The sequence below is a fragment of the Colletotrichum jinshuiense genome, chromosome 1, assembly GCF_051148585.1.
Source record: "Colletotrichum jinshuiense chromosome 1, complete sequence".
Lineage (NCBI taxonomy): Eukaryota > Fungi > Ascomycota > Sordariomycetes > Glomerellales > Glomerellaceae > Colletotrichum > Colletotrichum jinshuiense.
In genome coordinates this window covers 271830-296380 of record NC_139302.1, presented here as the reverse complement: position 1 = coordinate 296380, position 24551 = coordinate 271830, and the positions used below count along the sequence as shown (strand labels likewise).

Here is a 24551-nt window from a genome sequence, read left to right as displayed (position 1 = left end):
TAACCAACTCTGTGCGTACCTCGCGTTAAATTGACATTCAATGATGCACCGGGAGAATTGACGGCCCACCGCGGCTGGCGATGAAATTGAAGAGGACGGGACAAGTAAAGAGGTTCAGGTTACCTTGCTGGGAGCCACAAGTGTGCCGTGTGCCGTAGCAGCCACCCACGACAATGCCAAGGTCGTATGAACTCCATCTTCATGAGGTGAACATGCCACGAAGTGAGACAGTTTAACAAGGGCAGAGAATCCGCTAGATCACTCTCGATTCGTGTTCATCCCTTGCCTACGCATCGCTTAATTCTAGCTCGCCTCGTTACCCCGCGATGTATTCAAAAATATTTACGCCTTCTGGACAATCACTAGCTGACGAAGCCAAGCACTTCAGTGAGAAGAAATTGGACCGATTTGCATGCTTAGTTGGAATGTAAAAGGGCCGAGCTAACTGGAGGCTATTGAAGTAGAGTCTATTTTTGGATCCATCACAACTTGTAGGTTCTCGAGCTATTCTCAGCCACGAGTATTTGCGGGGTAACCGCCGAAAAAAGGAGCCTACAAGTGCGACAGCCGATACTAGTAAGGCTGGTTTTATACGGATCGTAGATTGAGACGTTGACCAAATTGCTGCAAACGATAGGAAGCCAAGAACGGCAACATCTCGTATCGACCGAGATAGTTTCTGTTTGCAGTGTTCAGTGTACTACCGGTTCAATTCTGTGCCAGAAGATTTAGTTCAGCACCTGGTGCCAACGTCCCTCAAATAGAAAGCCCGTGACAGCTGTGGGTTCTGGGGTAAGACCTCGGCGCTCTCTGTTGTAGTATGATACTGAGACACGATCGCCCGTTGTCCATACATTCACTCAATTAGTGACCTACAAGAACCGCCCAAGGGATAATATACTCCTGTATAAATTGTCCAGTCTGTTCCGCAGCCGCACCTGTTCCGTGGATATGACTTGCAGCGGACCCTCCTAAACGCAGAAGCTACTTGCAAACCATCACTACAGGCAATCAGTTACAATGAGAGCCTCCAAGAACATCATTGCCCTCCTCGCGGCCCTGTAGGGATAGCCATCTAGTTTTGCACTTTATAGCGCTGATTGTCTATCAGGTGTGCTACGACTGCGGCTAAAGATAAATTCAAACCTAACCCTTGCCCGACCGTCACGTCCACTGGAACCATTTGTCGCACTTTTCCACTCCGGGCTTGTTACGCTCTGTCTACCATCTCCAGCTGCTGTGGTTGTCCCTCAGTGGTCCCAACGACAACTGTCAACTATCCCTGCGGTGGACCAAAGCCAACTGGCTGCATGGGAACGTCCTACATCTACAAGACCTCGAAGCCCAACTGCGGAGGAGGCGCTACTTTCGTTACCCTAACCGTGCCGACCAACCCACCAACTGCTGTTGTCTCCACGACTTGCCCAACTGTGTTCAAGACTGGAACGGTTTGCTCAACCTGTCTACAACCTGCCTGTTTGAAGATTTCTACAATATCTCAGTACTGTGATTGCCCGACTCAAGTTCCCACCATAATCCAAAATTTCCCCTGCGGTTCTCAATGCCCTGGTGGTTGTGCGGGCACTAACTATATCTACCCCACCGAGACGCCAACTTGTACCTCGACCGTCTGAAAAGCTCGGTCTAGGACAGGAATCATTTCTGGAGATTTTCGGCCCTCTTATATGCACAATGCTGGACGGTATGGCATGTTGGCTGGATGCTACTTACGTTGTCCAAACGCAGCAAGCTGTTGGCATGGCTGGTAGGATAGTAACCGGCAAACCCGCGGCAGCACACTGATGACCAATGTTTCACCAGGCTTATAGTGTATTTTTAGTTTGAAATGTGAATTTTTACTCTACTAACGATGGTTAAATTACAACAACCTTTCGTATGAACGAATTAGCGTAAGTTTGCCTTCCTCGCTCAAAAACGCATGACCCGAGATCTTCGACGGATGTTCTTCGCAACTGTTTGTGGTTCAACACTTGTCAAAGTGGGCACAACTGGGTTGATCAATCCAGTTTCTGAGTCGAAAGTGACGCGGTCGATAGTGGTCTCGCGTCTGTAACCGCCGCCACCGGGAATGGCAAAACGATGATAGACAATGTACCAGTCGTCAGTACCTGGGACGTTGAACATTGAGTTGTGGCCGGTTCCGAGAATCCCTTGGGATGTGTCCTTTTGCAAAACCACACCATGAAACTCCCAAGGCCCGGAGACAAACTCTGAGGTCGCGTAGCCAACACGGTAGTTCTCGGACCCGGTATCGTCAATTGAGTAAGTGAGGTGGTAGAGACCGTCCCGGTAAACAACGAACAAGCCCTCCCGGAAGCTGACCAAACCAGTCATGGCCTGAAGCGTATCCCAGTTGACGGAAACCATGTCGTCATTCAGCTCTGCAAAAAGCGGACGACCATTGCCCCAGTACAGATAGTACTTGCCCGTAACTGGATCCTTGAATGCCGCGGGGTCAATGGCTTGCGAGGCAGTGATGGCCTCATTGTTAAGGATCATGGCTTCAGGTTGAGCAGTGAAAGGACCCTCAGGAGCATCAGCCACCGCGACGCCGATAGTCTTCGTATTCAGAGCCGCATTGTGACCGCTGAAGTAGAAGTAGTACTTGCCGTCGCGCTCGGCAATTGTTGGAGCCCATGCATTACCAGTTGCCCAAGGAACGTTGCCATTCTCCCCATCCAGAGTCAGGAACGGCTCTTCTCCACGAGTCCAATTCACGAGATCAGTAGACTTCCAGACATAGAATGTCTTGCCACCCCAGCCTGGTACTCCATCAGAGGTGACGTAGATGTAGTAAATGCCATTGAACACTGCGACGTTAGGGTCGGCGTACAGACCCGGCAGAACGGGACTACCCATCTCAACGGCACTGATTGTCCACTCCGCAATAATCTCTTCTCCCTTGGTCAACACATACTTGACTTCAGTACTGAGGTCAACAATCGTGCCGGATTCTGGGGAAGAAGTCACGTCTTCAGTGGTGGTGAAAACTGGGGCAAGGGTGGTGACATCGGTGCCTGGTTTCACGGGAAACAAAACTTTGCTGGCGGTGGTGTTAATGATAGCCGGGACTTTCAAGACTGAAGAGTCGGCAAGCGAGACCTCTGTGATGGCGCCGACGTTTCCAGAGCGAGATAGAACTTCAGCTGCGGTCAAGGATCTGTTAAAGATGGCGAACTCGCGGATCTGGCCCTTGAACAGTTTGTCGCCCGAATAAACAGACTTGCCGATGTAGTTGGCTGTCGTTACTCCATTTCCAATGTTTTTCGGATCAATGTTCACATCCTCGTTTCTGGCCACTTCGTAGCCATTAAGATAGATAGCAGAAGTGCGACCTTCAATAGTGTAGACCAAGTGCAGCCATGTGCCCTGAGGCAGCTGAGAGTTTGAAGCCGCGGTCTTCTCAGTAGTCCAATTGCCAGTGGTAATGCTTGCTCTGTACGGGCTTCCGGTAGTAAAAAGGTAACCATTACCGTTGCCAGAAAGAGTGTTTCCGAGGCCATAGAGAAAGTAGGGAGTCTCCTGGGAGGCATCTAGAAATACTTCTGCCTCAATTGCGATGTCCTCAACACCCGAAAGCAGATTGTTGGGAAGCTGAACGAAATCGTCAACGCCGTCGAAAGTGAGAGCACCATCCACCACAGTAGAACCGCCGTTGATCACAGCATGGTTGCCGTTGCCTGAAACATCCTGGAGTTCCGTTCCATCGACTGACGTGAAGTCGTACCGAAGAATTTCGCCATCAGCATTGACAGCTTTACGGACGAGCGTTGTTTCTGTCAGAGAGGCAAGCTCCGCTGCAGTGACAGGGATGACAGTTCCGTGACGTGGACTGGACGGCAGGTTGTAGGAAGCTGATACTGTCCAGTTGGGGTTGGAAATGTCATCAGTTTCGAGGGGAATATAACCACGGCCGCCGTACTCATCGACGAAAAGGTAAAACTTCTCGCCGTGGATATCGTCTGAGTTTGACTTGAAGGAAGTTGGACCCTCGACAGCACTTGTGCCAGCCTTCTTGCCAATACATGAGTCGATGATGGTCCACGACTCCAAAGTAGCGCGAAGAGAAGCTGAACTCTCCTGGATAATATCGCTGCACCCGGTTCCACTAGCACCTTCATCCTTGGTGAAGCGGTAGTAGGTATCCGCTGACTTAATCACCGTTGAGTCAATCCGCGACATTCCGGCGTCCTGCCAGATAGATGTTTCGCTAAAGGTGACAAAATCACGTGTGGTCGCGTACAGCATGCGATGGTATGTGCTTCCCGTGCGGTTCACATCGCTTTCCTCGTATAACGATGAAGCCCAGAATACCAAATAAGCACCAAGTTCCTCGTCGTAGTATGCTTCGGGGGCCCAGGTGTTTCCGGCCTCAGGCGGGGAGACCAAAATATGGCGTTGTTCTGACCAAGTTTTGAGGTCGTGGGACTCCCAAACTTCAAGGTAACGACTGCCAATGCGCACCGCGTTGCTCCAGGATGTGCCTGAGCCAATGGACAGATCAGTAGCGATTAGGTAAAATGTGTCGCCTTCGGGTGATCTGATGAGAAAGGGATCTCGCAGCCCCTTTGTGCCGTAGGATGAAGTCAGAAGGGGTTTGCCGCCATTCAATTCAGTCCAATCCAAGGCATCGTTTCCTTGACTAGCCGCGAAAAATATGTTTTCGCCGGCGATTGAGCTACCGGTGAAGTAGGAGAATGCGTAGCCTTGAAACGGGTCGAGTTGCGCTGCTTTTCGTACCGAAGCAACCAAAGCACGCTCCTGGAAGGTGCCTTCGTAGTCGATAGATGCGGTAAGGGTGACGCTCGTATCCTCCTCCTGTCTCTGTACAAAACCATCGTTTGAGATGATTAAAGAGGCATTGCTTTCCCAGTTGACGGTGAATCCATCCAGAGTAGTTGGCAAATGGAGATTGCCGCGAACATCCTCAAGGTTCGTGACGGTGAGTGCCGCAAGCGCTGCGGCCACTTTCTGGGCATTGCTGGTGTCATTTTGGCCTCTCACAGTCGCCGCAAGGGCGAGTGTGGAGGATAGCCAGACTCGAAGAGGTTGCATGGCCAGGTATGCTTGATGTGTCACAAGGCATCGCCTAAAACATTATGTGGTGCCAGACGAGGTAGGATTCTTGCCGCATCTTATACAGATACCAGTCTCTCAGCCCATAATGTGCAGCTGAAGGGCAATGCACCATATGGCTGGTAAAGATAGGACGAACTATCCGAATTTTGGCTGGCCGTCTTGGGTCGTACTGAGATGGATATTGGGCGCCTCGAGAGTCCAATGACTGATCACTCCCTCCGTCTCTGACGCAGGCCTCATGCTAGCAACACATCATTCGTAAGTTGTCCTGAGTGACCAAATGCGTCGGAAGAGGCAAAGCGTCATGGTCAGTGTTACACCGAGGTCCAGCAGGAGCTTGGGGTAGTCTCATCAGCTACCCCGAGCATCCTTGCTTCTCCGCACTTTTACTACCCCACAATATCTAAGAACCGCTGGTGATGATGCACATCCCGGTTGTTGATGGCTAGATTGCGGGGGAGTCGCAGCCGATGAGCAGCGGGCAGACTAACAAATGATGCGCTCGAGTCAGGCAGCTCAAGAGAGCTCAGGTGATTCAACGGACGGAAGAATACTGTCGCGTTAGGCTGTCATGTCCACAGATATCTACAATTGTTAGACTTGGAGAATATAATATTGCCTTAGATGCTTGAAGACTCTATATAAACATGACGTCAGCCAAAAGGGTTGATGTCTTGGCAACAGATCTAACAAGATCTTATGATGAGTGGTGTCCTTGGGTGGTGGGGAGCTAGATGCCATAACGACCAGTCCAGAATGGGTCAACGCCGCTCCTGCACTGTCAAGAAGCCGGGCTATAACGCAATAGTATCTCGTATTTGCCGGCGAAGTTCTCAAATTCGGAATTCATAAAGTTGGAAGTGGGTTTGGTAATTGAATGATTTCTGCACGAATGCCGTTTGTCACATCGCAGAAATGATATACCGAGGTCAATGTTACACGCGCTCGAATTAAAACGCACAACCAGATGTAGAAGAATGCTTGCTGCCCCACAATCCAAATCTTGACTTGCTCCGGCCGAGCCTTTTTCTGTCAGCTGTCAAAGTTCAAGCCCTGGCTTTCAGACGACATCATTGTACTTACGAATGAGCCATTTTTCTTTCCGGGGTTGAGAGCGCTCATCGCCTTTTGAGTTTATTCTTCCGTCCACATCGGCCAGGGGTGCATCTTAGCGTAACTCTACAACAGGCAAGTAACAGTCTTAGTAGCATGGATTTAGTGATTAAGTTATTCCGTAGTACCCCATGACCGAACTCCAATGAAACTATTGGTTGAATGGATCGGCTTGTTTGCTGTAAATCCGGGTCAAATTAAAGCGCTCAAAGCACGCAAAAATGAAGGCCTATATTCCTGCGCCGCCCATTGAGATTTCGAGAAGACGACATGAAGAAACCGTATGCTGGAGTTTAACTAAAAGCTTGATTGTTAGCTTTTATTAGACACCAGCAAGATTTTAGGCAATTGAAGCAGTATGGAGCCTTACAAACTCTTATCTAGCTCGCCCTCTAGTATATACTAGTTAATGAAGCAGTAGCCACAGTCATGCCACCTCAGCCAACGTCTCTAAAGCTGCATCCTCCTACATCAAGACTTCCACTCTACTCTTGTATCTCTACTATCACCCGTTAATCTTCTAAGACTCACCTCTTATTTACTTGACTTTCAATTTGACTTTTCTTGGTGTTCATCTTCGGTTGAGTGCTTCTCCTTTGACTAATTGTATTTGAATCAAACCTTATCTTTTGATGCGGTCAACAAATTATGGTAGTGGTGTCGAGGAGTTGCTTATTCTCTGTTGATACAAATCGTTTAATGAGTCCAAAAGATTTTCTGTACTAGTTTTTGACAAAGGTGGGAATTTAATGATAATTCTTGATGTATAATGTGACCAGAATCTGTGACATTGATCAATCAAGCAAGTTATGTCTGGGAATGGATTGCAATTAGACTTCATACCGCGGTTCTCTTCAGCATTTCCAAATCTTCTTTCGCTCCAGCCGTTCACAACGCCGTGTGGCATGTCCCATTGTTTAGCCAAGTCACTTCCGAGAGACTCGGGGCAGAAGGTCCTTAGGACCTTGAGTTTCCAAAAGGAAATTGGTATCGACCTAACACCAGCCGGGGTAATGTCGATCTGAAGTTTATTTCTATACGCACATAAGAGAACTGTGCATGGATGGGTCGCTTTCCTGCTATTTCATTGGGAAACTGATTTCGCATTTGAACCCGCCGTAGTAGATAGACTATCCACTTTTCCTGTCACTGGAGGAGATCCTTGTTCCGCTTCACATTTCCTGAATGAGAATTCCAGGGAAACATTAGCAACATCGGCACCGCCGGTTTCCATTTTCTCTGTTTTCACAGGAACTCGGGATGTGAAAAAAAAAAGCATCTGCGACTCGATAGACCAAGCCGCCTCAACAAAAGATTGCGCCGAGGGGGAATCGAACCCCCGGCTCCCCGACGCTGCTGGATGGCAACGGAGAATTTTACCACTAAACCATCGGCGCTGTCTTAGTATATTAGACGGCGGTCAAAAGATGTACAAGTTCGACGGCTTGTGATGGTGGAAGGATGTTGCAGTAAATCGTAAATGTTTCAAGATGCCAAGGGGCAGAAGCAGTTTAGTGGTGCTGAGTTTGCTATATCAGATTTCAATTTTGGGAACTTAAAATTTGAAGGTTAAACTGCAAAATTGTTAGCAATTGAACTGACTAGATTTAAATAAAGAACCTATCCATAGACATGAAATGAGCACTAATAATGGTCGCACATGATACAAGATTTGCGCACATGCACAATCGGCTAAGCGTGTCGCAATAAGTATTTTGCACGGGAAGACCTGCAAGCTGTGACTTCTAGGCTTTCTATAACAACCCGCCAAAATCGAGTTATCAGTCTCGCTCCGAGCCAACTTTGGATTACCGTAACTCTAAAAGTCATTAGATTACGAAACATTATACAAATTCTCACTCGGGTTTGCAAGTAGACAGACATGGTAGGTCATCATTCAACATAACACTATATACGCAACGGCTAAGGGTCGAAGGTGAATCATATGTACAAGAAGCTACAACCAGAACTTCTGGATTGCGAAAGCAATATGCTCTGGACTTGTCGTTTGGTATCAGGAGACTTATGTTGGTTAAAAACGACGAAACCTGAGGATGTTCTCGAATACGTGCTATCCGGAGCAGACACCAGACTTGGTGGGCTCGCAGCCACCGGCGCAGCCATTGTACATCTGGCACTGGACTTTGGCATCGGTGCAGATGTTCTTCAGAGTGGCAGTATCGCCGTAGTTCGAGTTGATGCCAACGATTTCTCCGCCGTTGTATGCTGTCACACCCTCGACATAAACGTTGCGCTTGCATTGCGAGCTGCACTGCCAAGGGGAATTCAGGTTAGCCTTGATTTTACAGCGTCCTTCTATAATGAAAATGCAAACTTACGTTGCCGCATGAGCGGTACACCTTGCCATAGGTATTGGCATAGAAGTTGATGATCTGTGGAAGGTCATTAGCGGCTACTCATGGCGATGTCCGGAGTACATAGACTCACGTTCACGGTACCGCAGCCGTTGTGCTGAACAATCTTGTCCGAGGCTTTGTAAGCACCACCACCGATGATCCAGGTGTGGTCACCGGCTACGTCGTTTCTCTATCTCAGGCGTCAGCCATGTCGAGCCAGCCAAGGTAGTTCTCGGCTGTAGACTTACGACAGTGATAGCATCCTCGCAGACATCTTCAAACCAAACAAACTCGAGAGTGCAGGGGCCATCACAGTGGACACCCTCCTTCTGGTTCTTGCCAATGATAGCGTTTTTCAGAGTCGCGCCCCGGCGAAGCAAGAAGACGGCATCCGCTTGACCTATTTGATTCGGTTACTCAAAATCCTGGTTTTATAACATCTTGAATGTTCTGGCGGATGTCTTACCTCCTTCGCCACTGGTGCAGGCACCAGAGCCTCGTTCGAATTTGGCCCAGCCACCATCATAGACCTGACCAGCCTTCACCTCAATGTATGCGCTGTTGGTCTTGGTGGATGTGGGCGTGGGAAGACCGCCCTCATATCCGAGACAAGCGAGAGTGCTTGGCAGAGCTGCCAGCATGGCCACGATGCCGACCTTGGAGAAATACATGCTAACGAACGTTCTTCTGATCACAACACCAAGTTGATGGATTTGGATAGTTGTTGACTGCGCTGAATGTAGTTGACTGGTATGAGGTTCCTAGTCAGAAAAGATTAAACGATGGTGTTGCAATAGTTATATAGACGATTTTGCAGGCTCGTTACGGTCTGCGAGGCCTAGCTACATGATAGGCGAGAATATCAAAGCTGTTAACCCATGCATTCACCATTGGTGGACTTATCGTGAGAGATCATTATCACTTGAAGGCTCGTGGACGGCATTCTACTGATTTCCGGATCCTACGCTGATGGAAACCAAGAGGAAAACAACCTCTGGACTGTATATGCGACCCAATCAGGTTACCATCTCTCAAGCAGTAGCTATGGAATGAAAAGGGGTGTAAGAAGGAGTCTGAAGTCATTTACCCTTCAATGGCTGTCTGTTGTCGTCGGGCTATGTTTCAGCGGTATTCCTGAATTTTCAACTCTTGCCGCCAAGCTCTAATCGGGATCCCGTCCGTAAATTTGAGAAAGGGTCACATTATCGCCTTGAAAGTGCCAAGAACAACCATGTGGACGGAGAAATTCTTCACTGCCGTATGCCCCGGTCCGTGTCCCCGGTCCCGCAGATTTCCCCCAGTAAGATAGTACGATCCCCTCAATAGCTGTCCCGTCCGGTCTCCGTTACTGGGGCCGTATTGCGGGCGTGTCACCGCAACTTGCCGGGGTATGAAGAACCCCGCCATTCAGCGGCAATTGATCACGAGTCCTTTGAAATAAACAAGGATATGTTCGCCTAAACCGCTCATGTTGTATTGTAACCCCGAGTACTTGTAACGAACTTGCCTTGTCAAGCAGGTCAAAAAAGTGACACACGCACTACTAATGCTACCCCGCCGAAGCAGGATCACTGCCATACTTGATGAAAAAATAACATGCGTAGATTCCGCAAAACACGCCGAGGCTGAACATATCCCAATGATTTACACTTCATGCACGAGTTTTAGGGGATATCCCGCCTTAGAAGTGTTACTCTTGCTGTCATCCGAGGTACGCGGTAGCATCAGTGGTGTGTGTACTTCGCATCACTTTTATCTCCGCGTTCTTGCTTGTCCAACTGTCTTTTGTAGGAGCTGGCTGCAGGAAACCCCCGTTCAAAAGTGGGCTTTCTAGCCAAGCCCTCCCGAATGTGACAATAATCTAATGCACTCCACTCAGGTTTGATAAGTACCGGCAGACATCAGCGGCACAAGTATCGGGCTTTCGGGCTTTTAATACTGGTGCGGTTCGAGGCCAAGATACTCAGCATATGCCTATCCTGCGACCGGAATGGAAGTTGTAATACTTACTGTTGAAATTGACATACATTCTGTGACATACGACCTCTCATAGAAGCATTCATCTCGGCGAGCAGGCCTTTTTCAGCTTTGAATTTACAATCGCTGATGGAAGTGTGCGTCTTTTCGGCCACTCGTGCTCACTCCTGGCAGTCTTACACAATACAACAGATGGCCTCGTCCAGGGAAGCTATTTATCCACAATGCTTTGCCAACGGAAGGCATTCACAATGTTACTTTAAACACTGAATGTACGAGATGATGCAAACGACGCTGTTAATATACGCGCCGTCGTAAAACCTGATAAGGAAAGATAAGACTTAGACTTGCGAGGGTATTTTCTTGACAGAAATCAATTGCAGGGTCCCTGGGACATTGAATTAATCCGTGAATCATTTTAGCGCGTTTTATCTGAAGGGTAACATGACAGCTGGTAAGAGTAAGACGAACATTAAAAGCTGATGCGACCGTACTCACTCAAATACCGACGTGTACCCCTGTAGGAAACCCCCCATTTCGATGCCCTTTAACTTCACCAAGACCTGTTACTTACCTGTTCAATCTTTCCTAGGGAATCACATGCATGCACGCTTGCTATACTCAATTCTCGTATGAGTGCAATAAGCACGGAACGGAGCCTAAGCCTAGAAACCCCCGTCCAATGTATCTGCATTGGTCTGGCTTGAATGGCGTATAGGCGATTCTTTGAGAAAAGTCGATCCCTTGTTCCAGGTTGCGCGAGGGAAAAGAGCAGGCTGAAGTTGGCACACCGTACAACCGGAAAGATAGTGACGCAATGTTTCTTGACCACTACGTGTGCAACACAATTGGCAGAGAAGGCGCGGCCGAATTTTTGTTGAAGTTTTGCCCACCATCACATCGCTCAGAAACGGGCGGATATGGGCTTTCTAAGACTGCGTGACATTTACAGCCAAGATTCGCCGTAGTAATAACGCATCACAGCAAAGAAAAGTTTGGCATCACAGGATACCCGTACGGGAGGGTAGCTCGCCAAATATCAATGAAGTGTATTCCAAAGCTGTAAACTGTTATGTAGAAGTGAAAGATGGAAAGTTAGGCAGTGGAAACAGCAGTTGAAGATATCACCGTTGGCTGCCCAAAGGTGGAGTCTCCGGGCCCGGCTGCTGCCGCTTCCTGCGGCCTGATGGCCCGGCTGTACTCCAGATGAGTAATCCAACAGGAATATACATGTAGGTTGCCGAATGAATTAATCCAATAGAATTTGTATGCTGCAGTATCAACAACATTGATACCGATGCCCATGTGTGAAGTCAAACTAAGTAGAAGATAATTTACCATGAGACTCTTGGCCCACATCCAAGAAGCACAAAGGGGTACCAGTATCAAGTGTAGTTAATAACTGCGGTGCAACTTCGCATGGGTCCCAGTTCTTGACAATTACCTTTATCGGCGCTCCGACAATACAAATAGACTTTCGGCCTAAACCTAAAACCAGATACTAATTGCAGTTTGTATTAAAGAAGCTATAGACCGTCGGGAAGTCTTATTTATACACGCCAAGCGCGCAACACTCAAGGTGGATCATTCCAAGCAGCGGCGTATACATCACAATTGAGAGTTGCAATTGTTCATTTTCAAATAGCTTGGGAACGTTGACTGGTACCCCGTTATAAAGTTTACTGGCCAAGTGTTGAGACATCAAGATGTATGGCGGCGCAGTCACGAATCGATGGAGTCGTCCGATATGTAAACTACTCAATGTCACTCAACCGCTTGTCGCAAATCCATCATGATTAATAGTGTAAGCCATTCTCGCTACTGAGTTACCGGTATTCCCGAATTTCGTACCTGTTCTGAAACAAAGCAGCCGAAGATTCTTACTAAGGTATATCCGGTTCACTATACATATTGTCGGGCAGGGATCCCGACTTCGTCCGGTATTGACAGCTGAGGGTATAAACTTTCAGGCCTTATCTTATGTAAGGCGATGTACGGCTTATTCTGGAACGCTTTGAAACCTGTGGATTTAACTCATCACGCTGCTGACTTGAAGCCAAGCCGAATTAAAATTCAATTATATTCGGTACTTGGAATTGTCCAGATCGGTTCGCGCGGCACCTTGGAACCTTGGTCATCGAACGTATAGGTTTACCAGCGTAGCCCGAATGATTTATGCGTGACAGGAGAAACACTCCAAGGCGCCCACCCATTAACTTGTTCGGCCATGCCCGCTGCGTCTGTGCTTTGAGGCGCGACTAGGTTCTTGCTGATGCCCGCCGACATGTTAGTCCCCGACGAATCTATCCGAAGCACGAGACTGCCTGTTTTAGTGGATCCGCATCAGGTACAGCAACACCTTCCATAATAGCAGGCACTTATTTCCAATAGAATAACAGCATAACTGTGGCAGCTGGCAGGTGGCAAATTTTGAAACAATAGGGCGGCTAAGCTCGAATATAGGGAGGGCTGGCTCACATTCATCGTCAGAGCTTACATGTTGAATATCACCCCAGGCACTGCACCATGCGTTTGGGCAACCATTTGGTACGAGTGGTTTCTAACAATCTTTCCTCTTGATAAGCACTTGCCGTGCTGCTTTGCGGAACACTCCCATGGGGTTGAAAACTAGAACATACGCCCAATGGCTTGCTTCAAGGAGAACCACACGGTAACGGAGTTCGAGGATCCACGATACCCACAGCCTATAGCGGCAGCTGAGGGAAGGCCGAGGGCAGGCTCCAGCACTTCGCAACATTCGAAAACATCTGGTTTCTCATGGTTCCGCCTCAGCGCGGATGGGCGCCCTTGGGGACCAGTTGACGAGCTGAGCCTCTACATTGGCACCGCGTTCAGCAGCATTCCTGACGAAGACGATTCATCGCGATCGCCAAACTCCGCCTCTTGGTCATCGAGCAATCGGTCGACTTTATCAGAGGACAAGGGCTCGCAACAATATGTGGTCGATTGGAATAAACCGAACGACCTCGAGAATCCGACGGACTGGACGGTGAAGTCGAGATGGGTTCAGGTCGTGCTTGTGAGTATTTTGACGCTGCAATCGTGAGTATCTAAACCAATTGTACAGTAAACCTCTGCTCTTGCGTGTTTGCTGACGGGTCTTTCTGATTAGTGCAATAGCATCTTCGATGCCCGTCCCAGCAGTGCCGGATATCCTTAGAGAATTCAAATCACCAGAAGGGGTATTATCCTCGCTCATTGTGTCTATTTTCAACTTGGGGGTTGTCTTCGGTTCGGTGTAAGTTACTGTTCTGTGAAAAGACGGAATGATTCGAGGAGGCTGATACCGAAGCCTTCCAGATTCGCAGCCCCAATATCAGAGCTATACGGACGATACCCGGTGTACAGTATTTCGAATGTGCTATTTCTAGCTTGCAACGTTGCCTGTGCTGTGGCGCCAAACATCGGCGTTCTTTTGACCTTCCGGTTTCTCAGCGGCTTTGCCGGCGCCGGTCCGCTCTCCATCGGGGGCAGCACCCTCATCGACATCGTACCTTCGGCTTCACGGGGCCAAGCCGTTTCATTATACTGCACCATTCAGCTATTGGGCCCGGTACTTGGACCCGCTGCTGGTGGATTCTTGGCTGAATATGCTGGGTGGCGGTGGATATTCTGGGTTCTGTGTGTGCTGGTGAGCTAATAAACGTGGTCGAGAAGGAGTTATGTATACAGTATGTGCTAACCAGGGTCCAAATTGGTAGACCGGCATTATGGGTCTCATAACGCTATTTTTGGGCAGAGAGACATCGGATAAAACGCTGCTTGAGAAACGAACTCGGAAAACACGTGAGCGCACGGGAGACACACGATACATCTCAGCTCTGGATGAAGGAGTTTCACCGAAGGAAGCGTTCTCCCGAGCCATCAAGCGTCCATTCCGATTACTCATCCTTCATCCAATTGTTTCTGCTCTTTCTTTTTATTTTGCTGTCGTATATGGCTATCTTGTGAGTGTCCCTTCTGAAGACCGGATCTTCGGGTTCCTCTGCCGGGCCGTCTTATATTTGACGCCCAAGAATCATATCGTAGTTCTAATACCTAAGCCCCAGTATTTACTTTTCACAACCTTCCCAGCCATCTTTTCCGATAAATATGGCTTCTCGGCCAGCTTCTCCGGTCATACATACCTGGGCATCGGCATTGGAGTCCTGTTCGGTTTGCTGATTGTCTCATTCTGGAGTGACCGAATCGCCTCGTCCCTGCTTCTAAAGAAAGGTGTAAGGAGGCCGGAATTCTGCCTACCTCTGATGACATACTCCGCGCCCCTGGTTCCGGTCGGCTTACTCTTGTATGGGTGGACGGCAGAGAACTCGGTTTTCTGGCTAGTGCCGATGATTGGCACTGCGATAACTGGCGCGGGCGTCATGTTTGCATATGTAAGTCCAGGACTGGATTCTGTGGCACCATGACCACGGGGAAGAACGGGAATCTCAGAGGGAAATTGCGGAACTAATATGCTGTGCAGACCCCGCTCGTATCGTATCTCGTCGACGCATTCACTACGCATGCCGCCTCCGCACTCACTGCTTCCACGATTTTCCGCAGCATCTTTGGGACTTTCTTGCCCCTTGTTGGGCCTCCTTTATATTCCGCCCTAGGCTTGGGATGGGGAAACACCATTCTCGCCGCATTTGCTTTTGTCATCGCGCCGATACCCTGGATAGTTATGAAAAGGGGCCAGTCTATGAGAGACAAATATATCCACTGTGTTCATTAGACAGTTGTGATGTCAATAAAGAAAATTGATATCGAGCTTGACCGGCAGCCGCATCCCCTTACATTGGGAGGTTTCGGCCTGGGACTTCGGGAGACATCTCCAAGGCCTTGAGAGTAAACCGGAAACATCCCATCAGTTTCCAGTGCCCAGCACACTGATTTCGTTTACATGTTCCTTGTACGGTAATTATCCATGTGTAATGTTGCAAGATGCAAACATAGCTGCGCAGATTTATACACAAGCAATGGGGTTATGGCCGTCGATACAGCAAGCCGCTACCATGCAAGGAAACCATCCAAGATAAAAGCGCGGGATCGGCGTCTAGTTTTCTGCTCCTGGTATCTCAAGAACCATAACAGAGCTCGTATCGGGGATTCTTCAGTTGCATGACGGCTATGCAAACCCGGAAGGAATGGCACCTACTCGGCTGGCAGAGACAAGTTTGCAGCAGACTGATTTTTTTCCCAGGAGCTTGTTGTCAGCCATGACATGCCCAGAAATGCCCAGTCATCCCCAATCATGTTGAAGAAACCTCATCATCTGTTGGTACTGCAAGTCCACATCTACTCCTTGCGCCCATTTTCCAACCCTGACCGTGATACCAGGTCTCCTTTCCTTCCGTGCACATTTCCCCCTCATCTGCAGGCGATGCTTCCCGTCCAGCTGTTGCCGCCTGGGGGGGATTCTTGAACACTTCCCATCTCGCTCGCCGGCTATCACCAGTTGACAGGGGCTGCCACAGATGAGGGGTTCTTCACAGCCGTGGCCCCATAATCCATCCGCGGGGGGGTTATTGAGGTCTCGCTGTGGCAAAAAAAAGGTCTCCTTGACTTCCCCACTCGAACAGAAAACCAGTTTCGCGAACATACATCGCAGACTGCAGACCGAAAGTGGATGGGAGAGTGTTGTCGGCGGCAGGGGTGAGGCTAGGAGATGCCCCTGCGGTGATGCAACTCGACATGATTCCAAATGCACTCGTTCATCATGTAACTCGCCGTCGCGACACCATCACGACGATCCTCACGATCTCCAGCACATCAACAACAATAACAACGGGGTATCAAACAAAACAAACATGCACAGAAATCTCTTCCCAGCCTTGTGCGTCCGAGGAGTTGGTTGCATATCCCAAAGTCCTCCGGGGGTGGGCAAAGTCCACATCCAACGAAACCCAGCTGAGACTATGCAACCCCCGCGGGCGATACTCGCGTCCAGCTGATCAAAACACAGACAGACGTCGCGGCAAATCACAACGCCGCATCGCCCAGCACCCCGTGTAGCGGCCACCGCCCCGGACGTTCGTCGCATATCTCGTACTGATGGGCTAGCCAGCCACCATCTAGTCCATCGGGGACAGTGGCCCCGGGGGGGGGGCAGTTTTTCCTCGACCCCCCTTTATTTTCGCATGCTCCCGTGTAGGTCAAAACAAGGTGGAAAGGCAGCCCCTGCTGGGTCCGCAGCGAAGAAACGAACGAACTCGCCGGGACTTATCTGCGATACGAAGCCGCAGCGGCTCTAGCCCCGAGCAGACGCGTTCTCTCCGCACTAGAGCTCTGAGACATCCATCCACGCCGCTTGGCCGCAGGTTCTGAGTCACATGGCAAGTCACAACCCTCCCCCGCCGCCGCCCGCCCCAGGCTGGTAGGGGAAAACGGGCGTCCCGTCCGTGGCCGTATAGCTGCCCGCCCCAGGGCCCATGTTCTTTTTCGGATCCCAGGGCTACGGGATGTGGCTTGATCTTCGGATTGGGGGGCTGCCAGGGCCGTGATTGGGCAACGCGGGGCTTGATTTCTTGCATGAAAACAGGCTTCAAGAGTGGCTGGAGGGGCAGACCATGGGACTACAACCGGTGCCGAAGTGTCGTCTGGCATACTATTGCGCACACGAACCCGGCTTGAAGCAGTCAACCACGCCGCTTACAGAACACGTTGGCCCAGACCAGACAGCTTTCGATGATGAGAAGATGACGGGAAACCAACTCCAGCTTGTGAGCATGACCCGAGGCGGTCGCCAGCTCGCACCCACAAAAAGGGGATAGCCAGGGGGGGCGCGCCGGGGGGTGTTTGCAAATACCGGGATGGCCAAGACGCACCGCGCTCTTACAGCTTCATCAGCAGACCGGTCGGGTCCATGTCGAGCCGCCAAACAGTCGAGAACGATCTACAAGGCGACGGGGCCCTGAAGGGCGGTTCCTTGGCCCTGTCCTGGTACTTCCGTCCGCCGGGAATGTCACTCTGCCGCCACAGTCAAAGTCGATATGTCTGGAGTCCGAGGCAAACAGACGATCCCTCCATCTGGGAGGGGTCTCCCACGGGGCTACGCGTCGTGAGGGCAAGTTCCGAGACTACCGGGCGGTACCACATTAGTAACGAATATAGCATGCCTGCCAGAGACGGACTGGAGCGTGCCGGGAAGGATGGGTGGGTGGGGATCATGGGGTTCAAGTATGATGTGCCAAAGATATCCGGAGGAGGGCCATCTGGGAGAAGAGGGTGTGTAGATGGCGAGCGCCAATAATGACGGCTTCACACTGGCTCCTGCTTCCCTGCCCGGAGGTGCGCCACGCCCACGACAGGGTCAGTGCCACAGCACAGACTTGGCTGGATGGCGGTTCGGGATTTCTATTAAGCATAAGACAACAGCAAGGTGGTCTCATTCGCTCCGGCCAGAGCGTCGGAAGCCGGAATGGCAGTTGTGGGATGACAAGGGGACTCAGATGACCGCATTTGGCGGGTGATATCCAAAGGGAACAAAAGACGGCGCCGACGGGATAGAACCAGTACGTCCTTCCTCTGTATGAAACGCCCAGTGTACCCTATAACGGTAGGCTTGGTCACTAGGTCCGACATGGCGCTGCCATAAGGCTACGACTAAACTAGTTCCGTGGCTGGTTGTGGCTTCTCAACCGACACGGCAACAATATGCGGCACCGACTCGACAAAAAGCCCAAAAAGACTTGCAGGGAACCTTGAGCAGGGTTGGGTCGGCCAAGAAGAAAGAAGAAAATAATGAAAGTCATGAGATAATCGTTTTGGTCCAGGGCAAGAAGACGATACGAGAACTATTGGGTGATACCCGACTTTATTGACAAAAAGATCGAGTATGGGGTGCTGGAGGCCGAGAATGGTGGTGTGGAGGATCGGGAGGGGTAAGCAGAGGCTAGTCGTGATTTGTGTGTGCCGTCTCTCTCATGCGGCCGCCATGGTGACCGCCGTTTAGTACCAAAACGGGCATGCGGCGTCCTGTAAGCGCTTCTTGTCCAGGGACGGATTCCATGTTTTTACCATGATCACTAAGCGGCGTATCCCCCTACTGGGAGGGAAGCAAATCCTGCCCCAGGTCAAATAATGGCACAAAGAGGACATGTCGTGGCTTCTAGCATCGGGATGTATGATCTAGAGGCGGCTGCGAACTGCTGCGAGTGGCGCTGGTCGCATGTACGGCCGTCCTATACGTGACCGACATATACATGGGCCCGGGAAATGTGGCCACTAGGAGGCGAGGCGGGCATGGCATGGCATGGCAGAAACGGAGCAGCGAGGACAGCAAAGCCACTTGACGCGACGCCACAGTTGAGGCAGGGCGATAATGGCCCATCTGATTTGGCTAGATGGTGGTTCGGGGTGGTGGACGTGAAAGGGTGTGACCAAGTGACATGGTGCTGTCGAGATGGAGTGGACGGAAGAGACGGGCGACTCGAGAAAGCGATGTTGCTTTGCCAAAGGAGGTGTTCTTGGAGGGTGGGGGTTGGCCGTGAACAAGTCCTGGGGAGTTGTCGAGAGCAAAACGGCGGGGAGGCTGAGGGAGGATCGGCGTAGGGGATGGGAACCCTTGCACCCCTGCTGCGCTGGGGAGTCTGAGTCTCTCTCGTCTGCATGCAAGGCCTGGAAGCGGGTTGGACTAGGACGAAAAGGGACCCCATGGCCCAGACCATGACGAGGCACGTTTGGTGGTGTCGAGCGAGAACCCGGTTTACATGGAAAATGAACAATATGGTGCGTGAGACAGGCCCGAAGCGGTGAGTAAGGGGAGTGTAATGGGTGGTTTGGGAGGGACGGGAACATGGCTGGAGGTGTCTCCCTCCGGAGCTCATCTCCATGGACAATGATTCATGATGGCCAGGCATCACGACATTACGACCAATGTGGAATACCAGCTGGTCTGTCTGGACCAGGATGCGAGGAGCCGTCGAATATGCTGTGGACGAAAACCGGATTCCATACCGTATGCCAGTCCAAGCATGGGGTTTCCCTTTTTCCCTCTTTTTTTGGTTTTATTTTTGGGGCAGACGCGAGATGCGCCGGGTCTCCGCGTTGGAGCCCGCCAGTCTCCAAGTGACATGCCATGGCCCAGAAAAGCTGTTATCAGCAGACGCGATTTCTTCTGTGGTGTTTCACTCGGGCTTTGGTGTCAGGGATGCAATGCAGTTGGGGCAGAGATAGTAAAAAAATGACAAGTACACTAGGCAAACTTGCTTGTTCGAAGCAGGGATCAGCATCGATGGGAGACGGGCGGCGGGCGGCGGAAGGTGGAATCTCATCCATGCCCCGACTTTGGAGCCTGGGGAGGTGACTGGTGGACAACGGTGGTTTGACAGGAACGACGTTGGCGTAGTAGCCTCCCTGCAGCATCGGACCTTTCCCGGGCATCTTTGTGCGATGTGACAGTGCGCCCATGGGGGGAGAGCTTGTGCGAGAGGGCACAACAGGCGCGATTTCGTCTTGGCTTGCAACCAACGGAGAGGACGGGGGACAAAGCGAGAAGAGCCAACGAGAGGGAGAAGGGAGGAGAGGGCAGCTAGACACTGCCATCGTAGCTCCTGGCAGACACCGCCGGAGTCGTTCGGAAGAGGCAGACATGGGGCCATTCACCGAGAGAAGGCAGCAGTCGTCGGGTAGCCGCCGCTGGCTGACCTTGATCCGAAAGGAGCTGGCGAGGCGGATAGCTGCTGGCCGAGGCTGCAACGACATCTCAAAGAGGAGGCGAATGCAGGATTGACCACAGCAGAGGCGGACCAGGGAGGATGCCGCCCAAGGAGCAGAGCAGAGCAGCGCACGCATGGGGAGATGGGGAGATGCCCCTGCTATCGGCCGGGGGGGGGCTGTGGCAGCGATGGCCACTCGTTGGAGGTGTCGTTGTCCATCGCCGCGCCATCCCGTTCCCCACAGGACTTCAGCTGCCGAGACAAGGTATCCCATCCAAGAAGGCAGCAAAGATATTTCGTCGTGTTAGCAAGGCGAGCCCTGGAAAAACCTGGCTGATAGCACGCCCGCGACGACTGAAGGAGGGAGAGAGACATGCATCGGGTGTTGGAGAAGCCGTCGGCCGAGAATCAGGCTGGTGGGCAGCGGAGACGGCTGTCCCTCGCTGGCGACGTCTCGTGGGCTCGGATCGGTCAAGTCGAGGGCAAACGGAGGTGGCGGCGTGGGGGATGTAGAAATGGAAGAAGAGGAAACACCAACATGCCAGTGGACGGAGAGGCGAGACAGCATTGGGAACCGTGCATCGGGGGCATCGTGTGGCCATGGGCGGTCGATGAGAGCTGCTGCCGCGTTCAACTCTATCTTGCCGTCTTGTCTTGTCTTGTCTCTTCTGCCTGTCTTGGCTGTGTGTCTCTCCCGACTCTGGGCACTCATTCCCCGTCAAACCCGCTGCATGCGTAAATATACGTACATGATGCGGGTGTTGTCTGCGTGGGGTGGTGGGAAGCACTGCGTCGCGCTGCGTTTGATGTCGCACAGCTGCAACCCTGGGGCGGCGACGATTCGACTCGCGCGGCTTGCGCCTTGCCTGATACGGCGGGATGAGCTTGGGGGAGGAGGTGAACTGACTGCAGTATAGAGCCGTCTTGGTTGATCTCCACGGGGCGGCTGGCAGGCCAAGCTTGTCGAATGACGGCTTGACGCAACAGCTCCTGGGGGGGTTTCGGGGCGATACCTTGATCCCTGGTGCATGCTGAAGGGACGTTGTTGGGGTCGTACGCAGCAGCAGCTTGACACGAGGAGCCCGTGATGCCGGACAGGAGGAGAGGAGAGATAGGCGAGACACTTGGCGGGTCGGGCTTGCTTGCGATGGACATTTGACGCTGTAATGCAAGATATATTCAAAGACAAGGAAAAAGAAAGCGGACGAGAGACATGTGTAGCTGAAGGGTTCGGCATGACCCGTAATTGGTGCCTCCTTGATTGCTATTCTACGTTACCGACGAGCTTCCAATGAGGATCACCAGTCAAGAGCCGAGGGATGTCTATGAAATCACGACTTTTTAATCCGATGTCTTGGGATTCGACATGCAAGTCTACAGCTACACATCACATCGCCAGTGGTAGCCGTCTTGTACGACGAGTTGAGACCAGAGAGTAAAAACACGAAGCAAGGACTGTCTGCTAGGGGCGACGGCCGATGTTGCACAGGGCGCTAGTCGCCTGAAAGGACTCTGTTATCATGGTTGGTTGGCACGCTGTCCCAGGGACTTGATTCAGCGCATGATCTCACCCTCACCCGCAATGGCTGCTGATGTGCAGCCGCCGGTCAGTGGACGGCGGGGAAGCGGGGAGACTCAACATCATCAACGGATTAATTAGTTAATATACAGCTTACATGAGATTCCGCCGGCGCTTGATGTGCGCTGGTGAATGGTACACGGAGGGGGATAGCTCAATGAGTTTACAGAGCATGGGCATGCCAAAGGCCTTCCTTCGACAGAGGATCCTTTCCAAGGTGCTAGCTACCTGCGGCTCCCGTCCACGCTCGTCTCATGTCGGCATGCGTCGTGTAAGTGCGCGCGGGGCGGCGGGAGAAGTCGGCGACCTCTTGGCTCTTTCACCCAGCATTCGCCCCCCCGTGTTGACGTCTCCCCTTGGCTGGCCTCCTTCCGAGGCCCGGCAGTGATGCGAAGGAGCGGGACAGGTCGAACAAGAGGACGGCATTTCACCCGGCGCTCCCACATCTCTCACGTTCAATGAACTTCACGTCACGGCTGGGACCACACCCCCTCGCGGGCGAGCCTGGCTGGCTGTCCCTTTGGCTCTCTGCTGGGATGGGATCGGTGGCTGAGGGGTACGGAGTCGCTCTGGGTGCGCCGGTGCATCATGGGGCCGCCGCGTGATGGAGGCACGCCACCTAGACTCCTGCGAATGGGGTGGGTGGTGAGGGGTTGAAGGGCAGGCATGAGAGACATGTGGATGTGTGGACGTATGTTTTTATGTGAGGAATACCGCAGGCGCGCATCGAAAAGGGAAAATATGTTTGCTCGTACGCGCAAAAAAGTGTCTTGGCCACGGCGGAGTGAGGCTCGACTAACACGGCATTCGGGCATGGCTTGGCAAGGGTACGGGCAAGGGCGTGAGCATGGACCTGGAGACGGACGAGGGGAGTGAAGGAGGAGGAGTGTGGATGGCAGGCAGCACGGCATGGATGGGCGAAGAGGGTGCGGGTTCACCAGATGGTGGATGCCTTGGGGGTTCGACTCGGTGCAGAGAGCAAGACTGGTGTTCTCGGGTCGCGGCCATGGTCTGGGAGAGAGGCAAGTTGCCTTTGGTGATGACGTGAGGGAGGTGTATGGATGGCGTCCGCACCGGTGTGAAGTGAGCGAGGTGCGAGAAGAGACGAGAGAGGCGACTGACTGACCCCCATCCCATCGCATATTATTGAGCGCGAACGCGTCTGTCGTCTGGCGTCTTGTGTTCAAAGACGTCTCGAGCAGTATATGATGGTGCATGTTTCCCGTATCTGCCCTTCCATTGGAAAGCACTTCCCCCATCCTACTCGTCGTTCACCTTCAAATACTATTTATAATAGGAGGGACGCCTTCTCTTGAAGCTGCCTAGCTCAGCCAGTCCTGAAAGTGGCCGCCGGCTCCCGCCAACGCCTCGCAATAATACCTATCTCGACGCCGTTTGGAACCAACCCAACCCAACCCAACCCAACCCAACCCAACTTTGACAGGCTAGGCGCATTCACTCGCCCTCAACTCGCCTCCTGTCCTCCCTCGTCCACCTACACTACTCGCTCACTGGTCTGTTGACCGGCTCACTTGCGGCATCCTGCCCTGCTCCAACGGAAGCCCCAGCCAGCGGCCTGGAATATGACCCCTGAGCCTCGGCGGTGCACTCCACGAACACTAGACTTCCACGGTCACGGCAGCTTGCCGTAATCGCCTCATCCCCGCTTCAACGCCCGCTGGGAGGGACCAAGTCATTTTCTGCTGCTGCTGCTGCTGCTGCTACTACTACTACTACTCCTACTCCTACTATACCTCTCCTCCTCGTCCTGCAAGTCTCCAAGCCTGCGCTAGCTGCATTGTAGCAGACAGACAGACACCTCTTTAGTTAGGGTACGGGTACGTACATTGTCTGCGCGCGTGTGTGAGAGAGTGACAGTGAGAGTGACAGTGAGTGAGCCTCCCCCCCGCGTCCAGCAACATCCCGGCAGATCCAGCGTCCGGCTGTGTTGTCTGTCAGGGCTCATGTGCAGTTGATCTAATCTCCAACCTCCCCCCCAGGTCAAGGCTCAACGGGAACCGGGTTTCTGATTCGTCGATTGGGGCTCCTCTCGCGGTTATCTTGGTATCGGCTTCCGCCATCGTCGGCCTTAGTTGCGACCTCGACCTTGACTTCGGCTTTGGATCTGAATCATCAGTGATCCATTCTCCTCCTCCTCCCGGGCCCCATATTGTCGACTTGTTGCTGGCTTACATTATTCCACTTCACTCGCGGCATCCGCCGAGAAGCCAGAGGCCAAACTCACACCCAAACCTATATACTACATATACACAACCAACTCAGTCCCTTGCCCCGATGTGACGACTTGCGCCCAACGCCGTGGAATCATCTTATCTCTCTCTCTCTTTCTCTCTATATCTATCTAGCCATCTGCATCAGCAACGCCCTCCTCTCCCTCTATCTCCCTCTCTCTCTCCCTCGGACTCGCGACGCCCGCCATCTCATCCGCCCGCCCGCATATCCATCCATCCATCCATGCACGGCATCGCATCACATCACCTCACCTTGGATCGAGACCACCGCGGCGGCGCTACCTGGCCAAACTCAAAGGCATCGTGAAAGACGTCTTCCTGGCGCTACCTTGCGCTACGCTACCGAGACCGCCACGCCCCGCCTCCTGTCCCACTTGAACCCCTCCCCTTCCCCTCCGTATCGCGTGCTTCGACTCTCCCCCTCATCACCTCTCCCTCTCGGCTGTTCACTGTCCCCATTGATTGCAAGCCCGGCCCGGCGTCGTCGCTCAACCAAGCAAGTCAGTCAGTC

General features: G+C 52.0%; 3 protein-coding genes across 3 annotated transcripts; 1 reads left to right on the top strand and 2 right to left on the bottom strand.

Moving 5' to 3' along the window:
- Window positions 1-1929: 1929 nt before the first annotated feature.
- Window positions 1930-5076, bottom strand: EsH8_I_000072 (uncharacterized protein; the record flags this gene model as incomplete). The annotated part of the gene is made up of 1 exon (XM_083267485.1): window positions 1930-5076. One exon carries the CDS (start codon window positions 5074-5076, stop codon window positions 1930-1932), a length of 3147 nt encoding a protein of 1048 aa, XP_083117923.1.
- Window positions 5077-8284: 3208 nt separating this feature from the next.
- Window positions 8285-9241, bottom strand: EsH8_I_000071 (pectate lyase; the record flags this gene model as incomplete). Its single annotated transcript, XM_083267484.1, has 5 exons — window positions 8285-8485; window positions 8553-8606; window positions 8662-8760; window positions 8819-8970; window positions 9037-9241. 5 exons carry the CDS (start codon window positions 9239-9241, stop codon window positions 8285-8287), a joined length of 711 nt encoding a protein of 236 aa, XP_083117922.1.
- Window positions 9242-13191: 3950 nt separating this feature from the next.
- On the top strand, window positions 13192-13728 carry EsH8_I_000070 (uncharacterized protein; the record flags this gene model as incomplete). Its single annotated transcript, XM_083267483.1, has 2 exons — window positions 13192-13587; window positions 13681-13728. The coding sequence occupies 2 exons, from the start codon at window positions 13192-13194 to the stop codon at window positions 13726-13728; spliced, it is 444 nt and encodes a 147-aa protein (XP_083117921.1).
- Between the last annotated feature and the right edge of the window lie 10823 nt (window positions 13729-24551).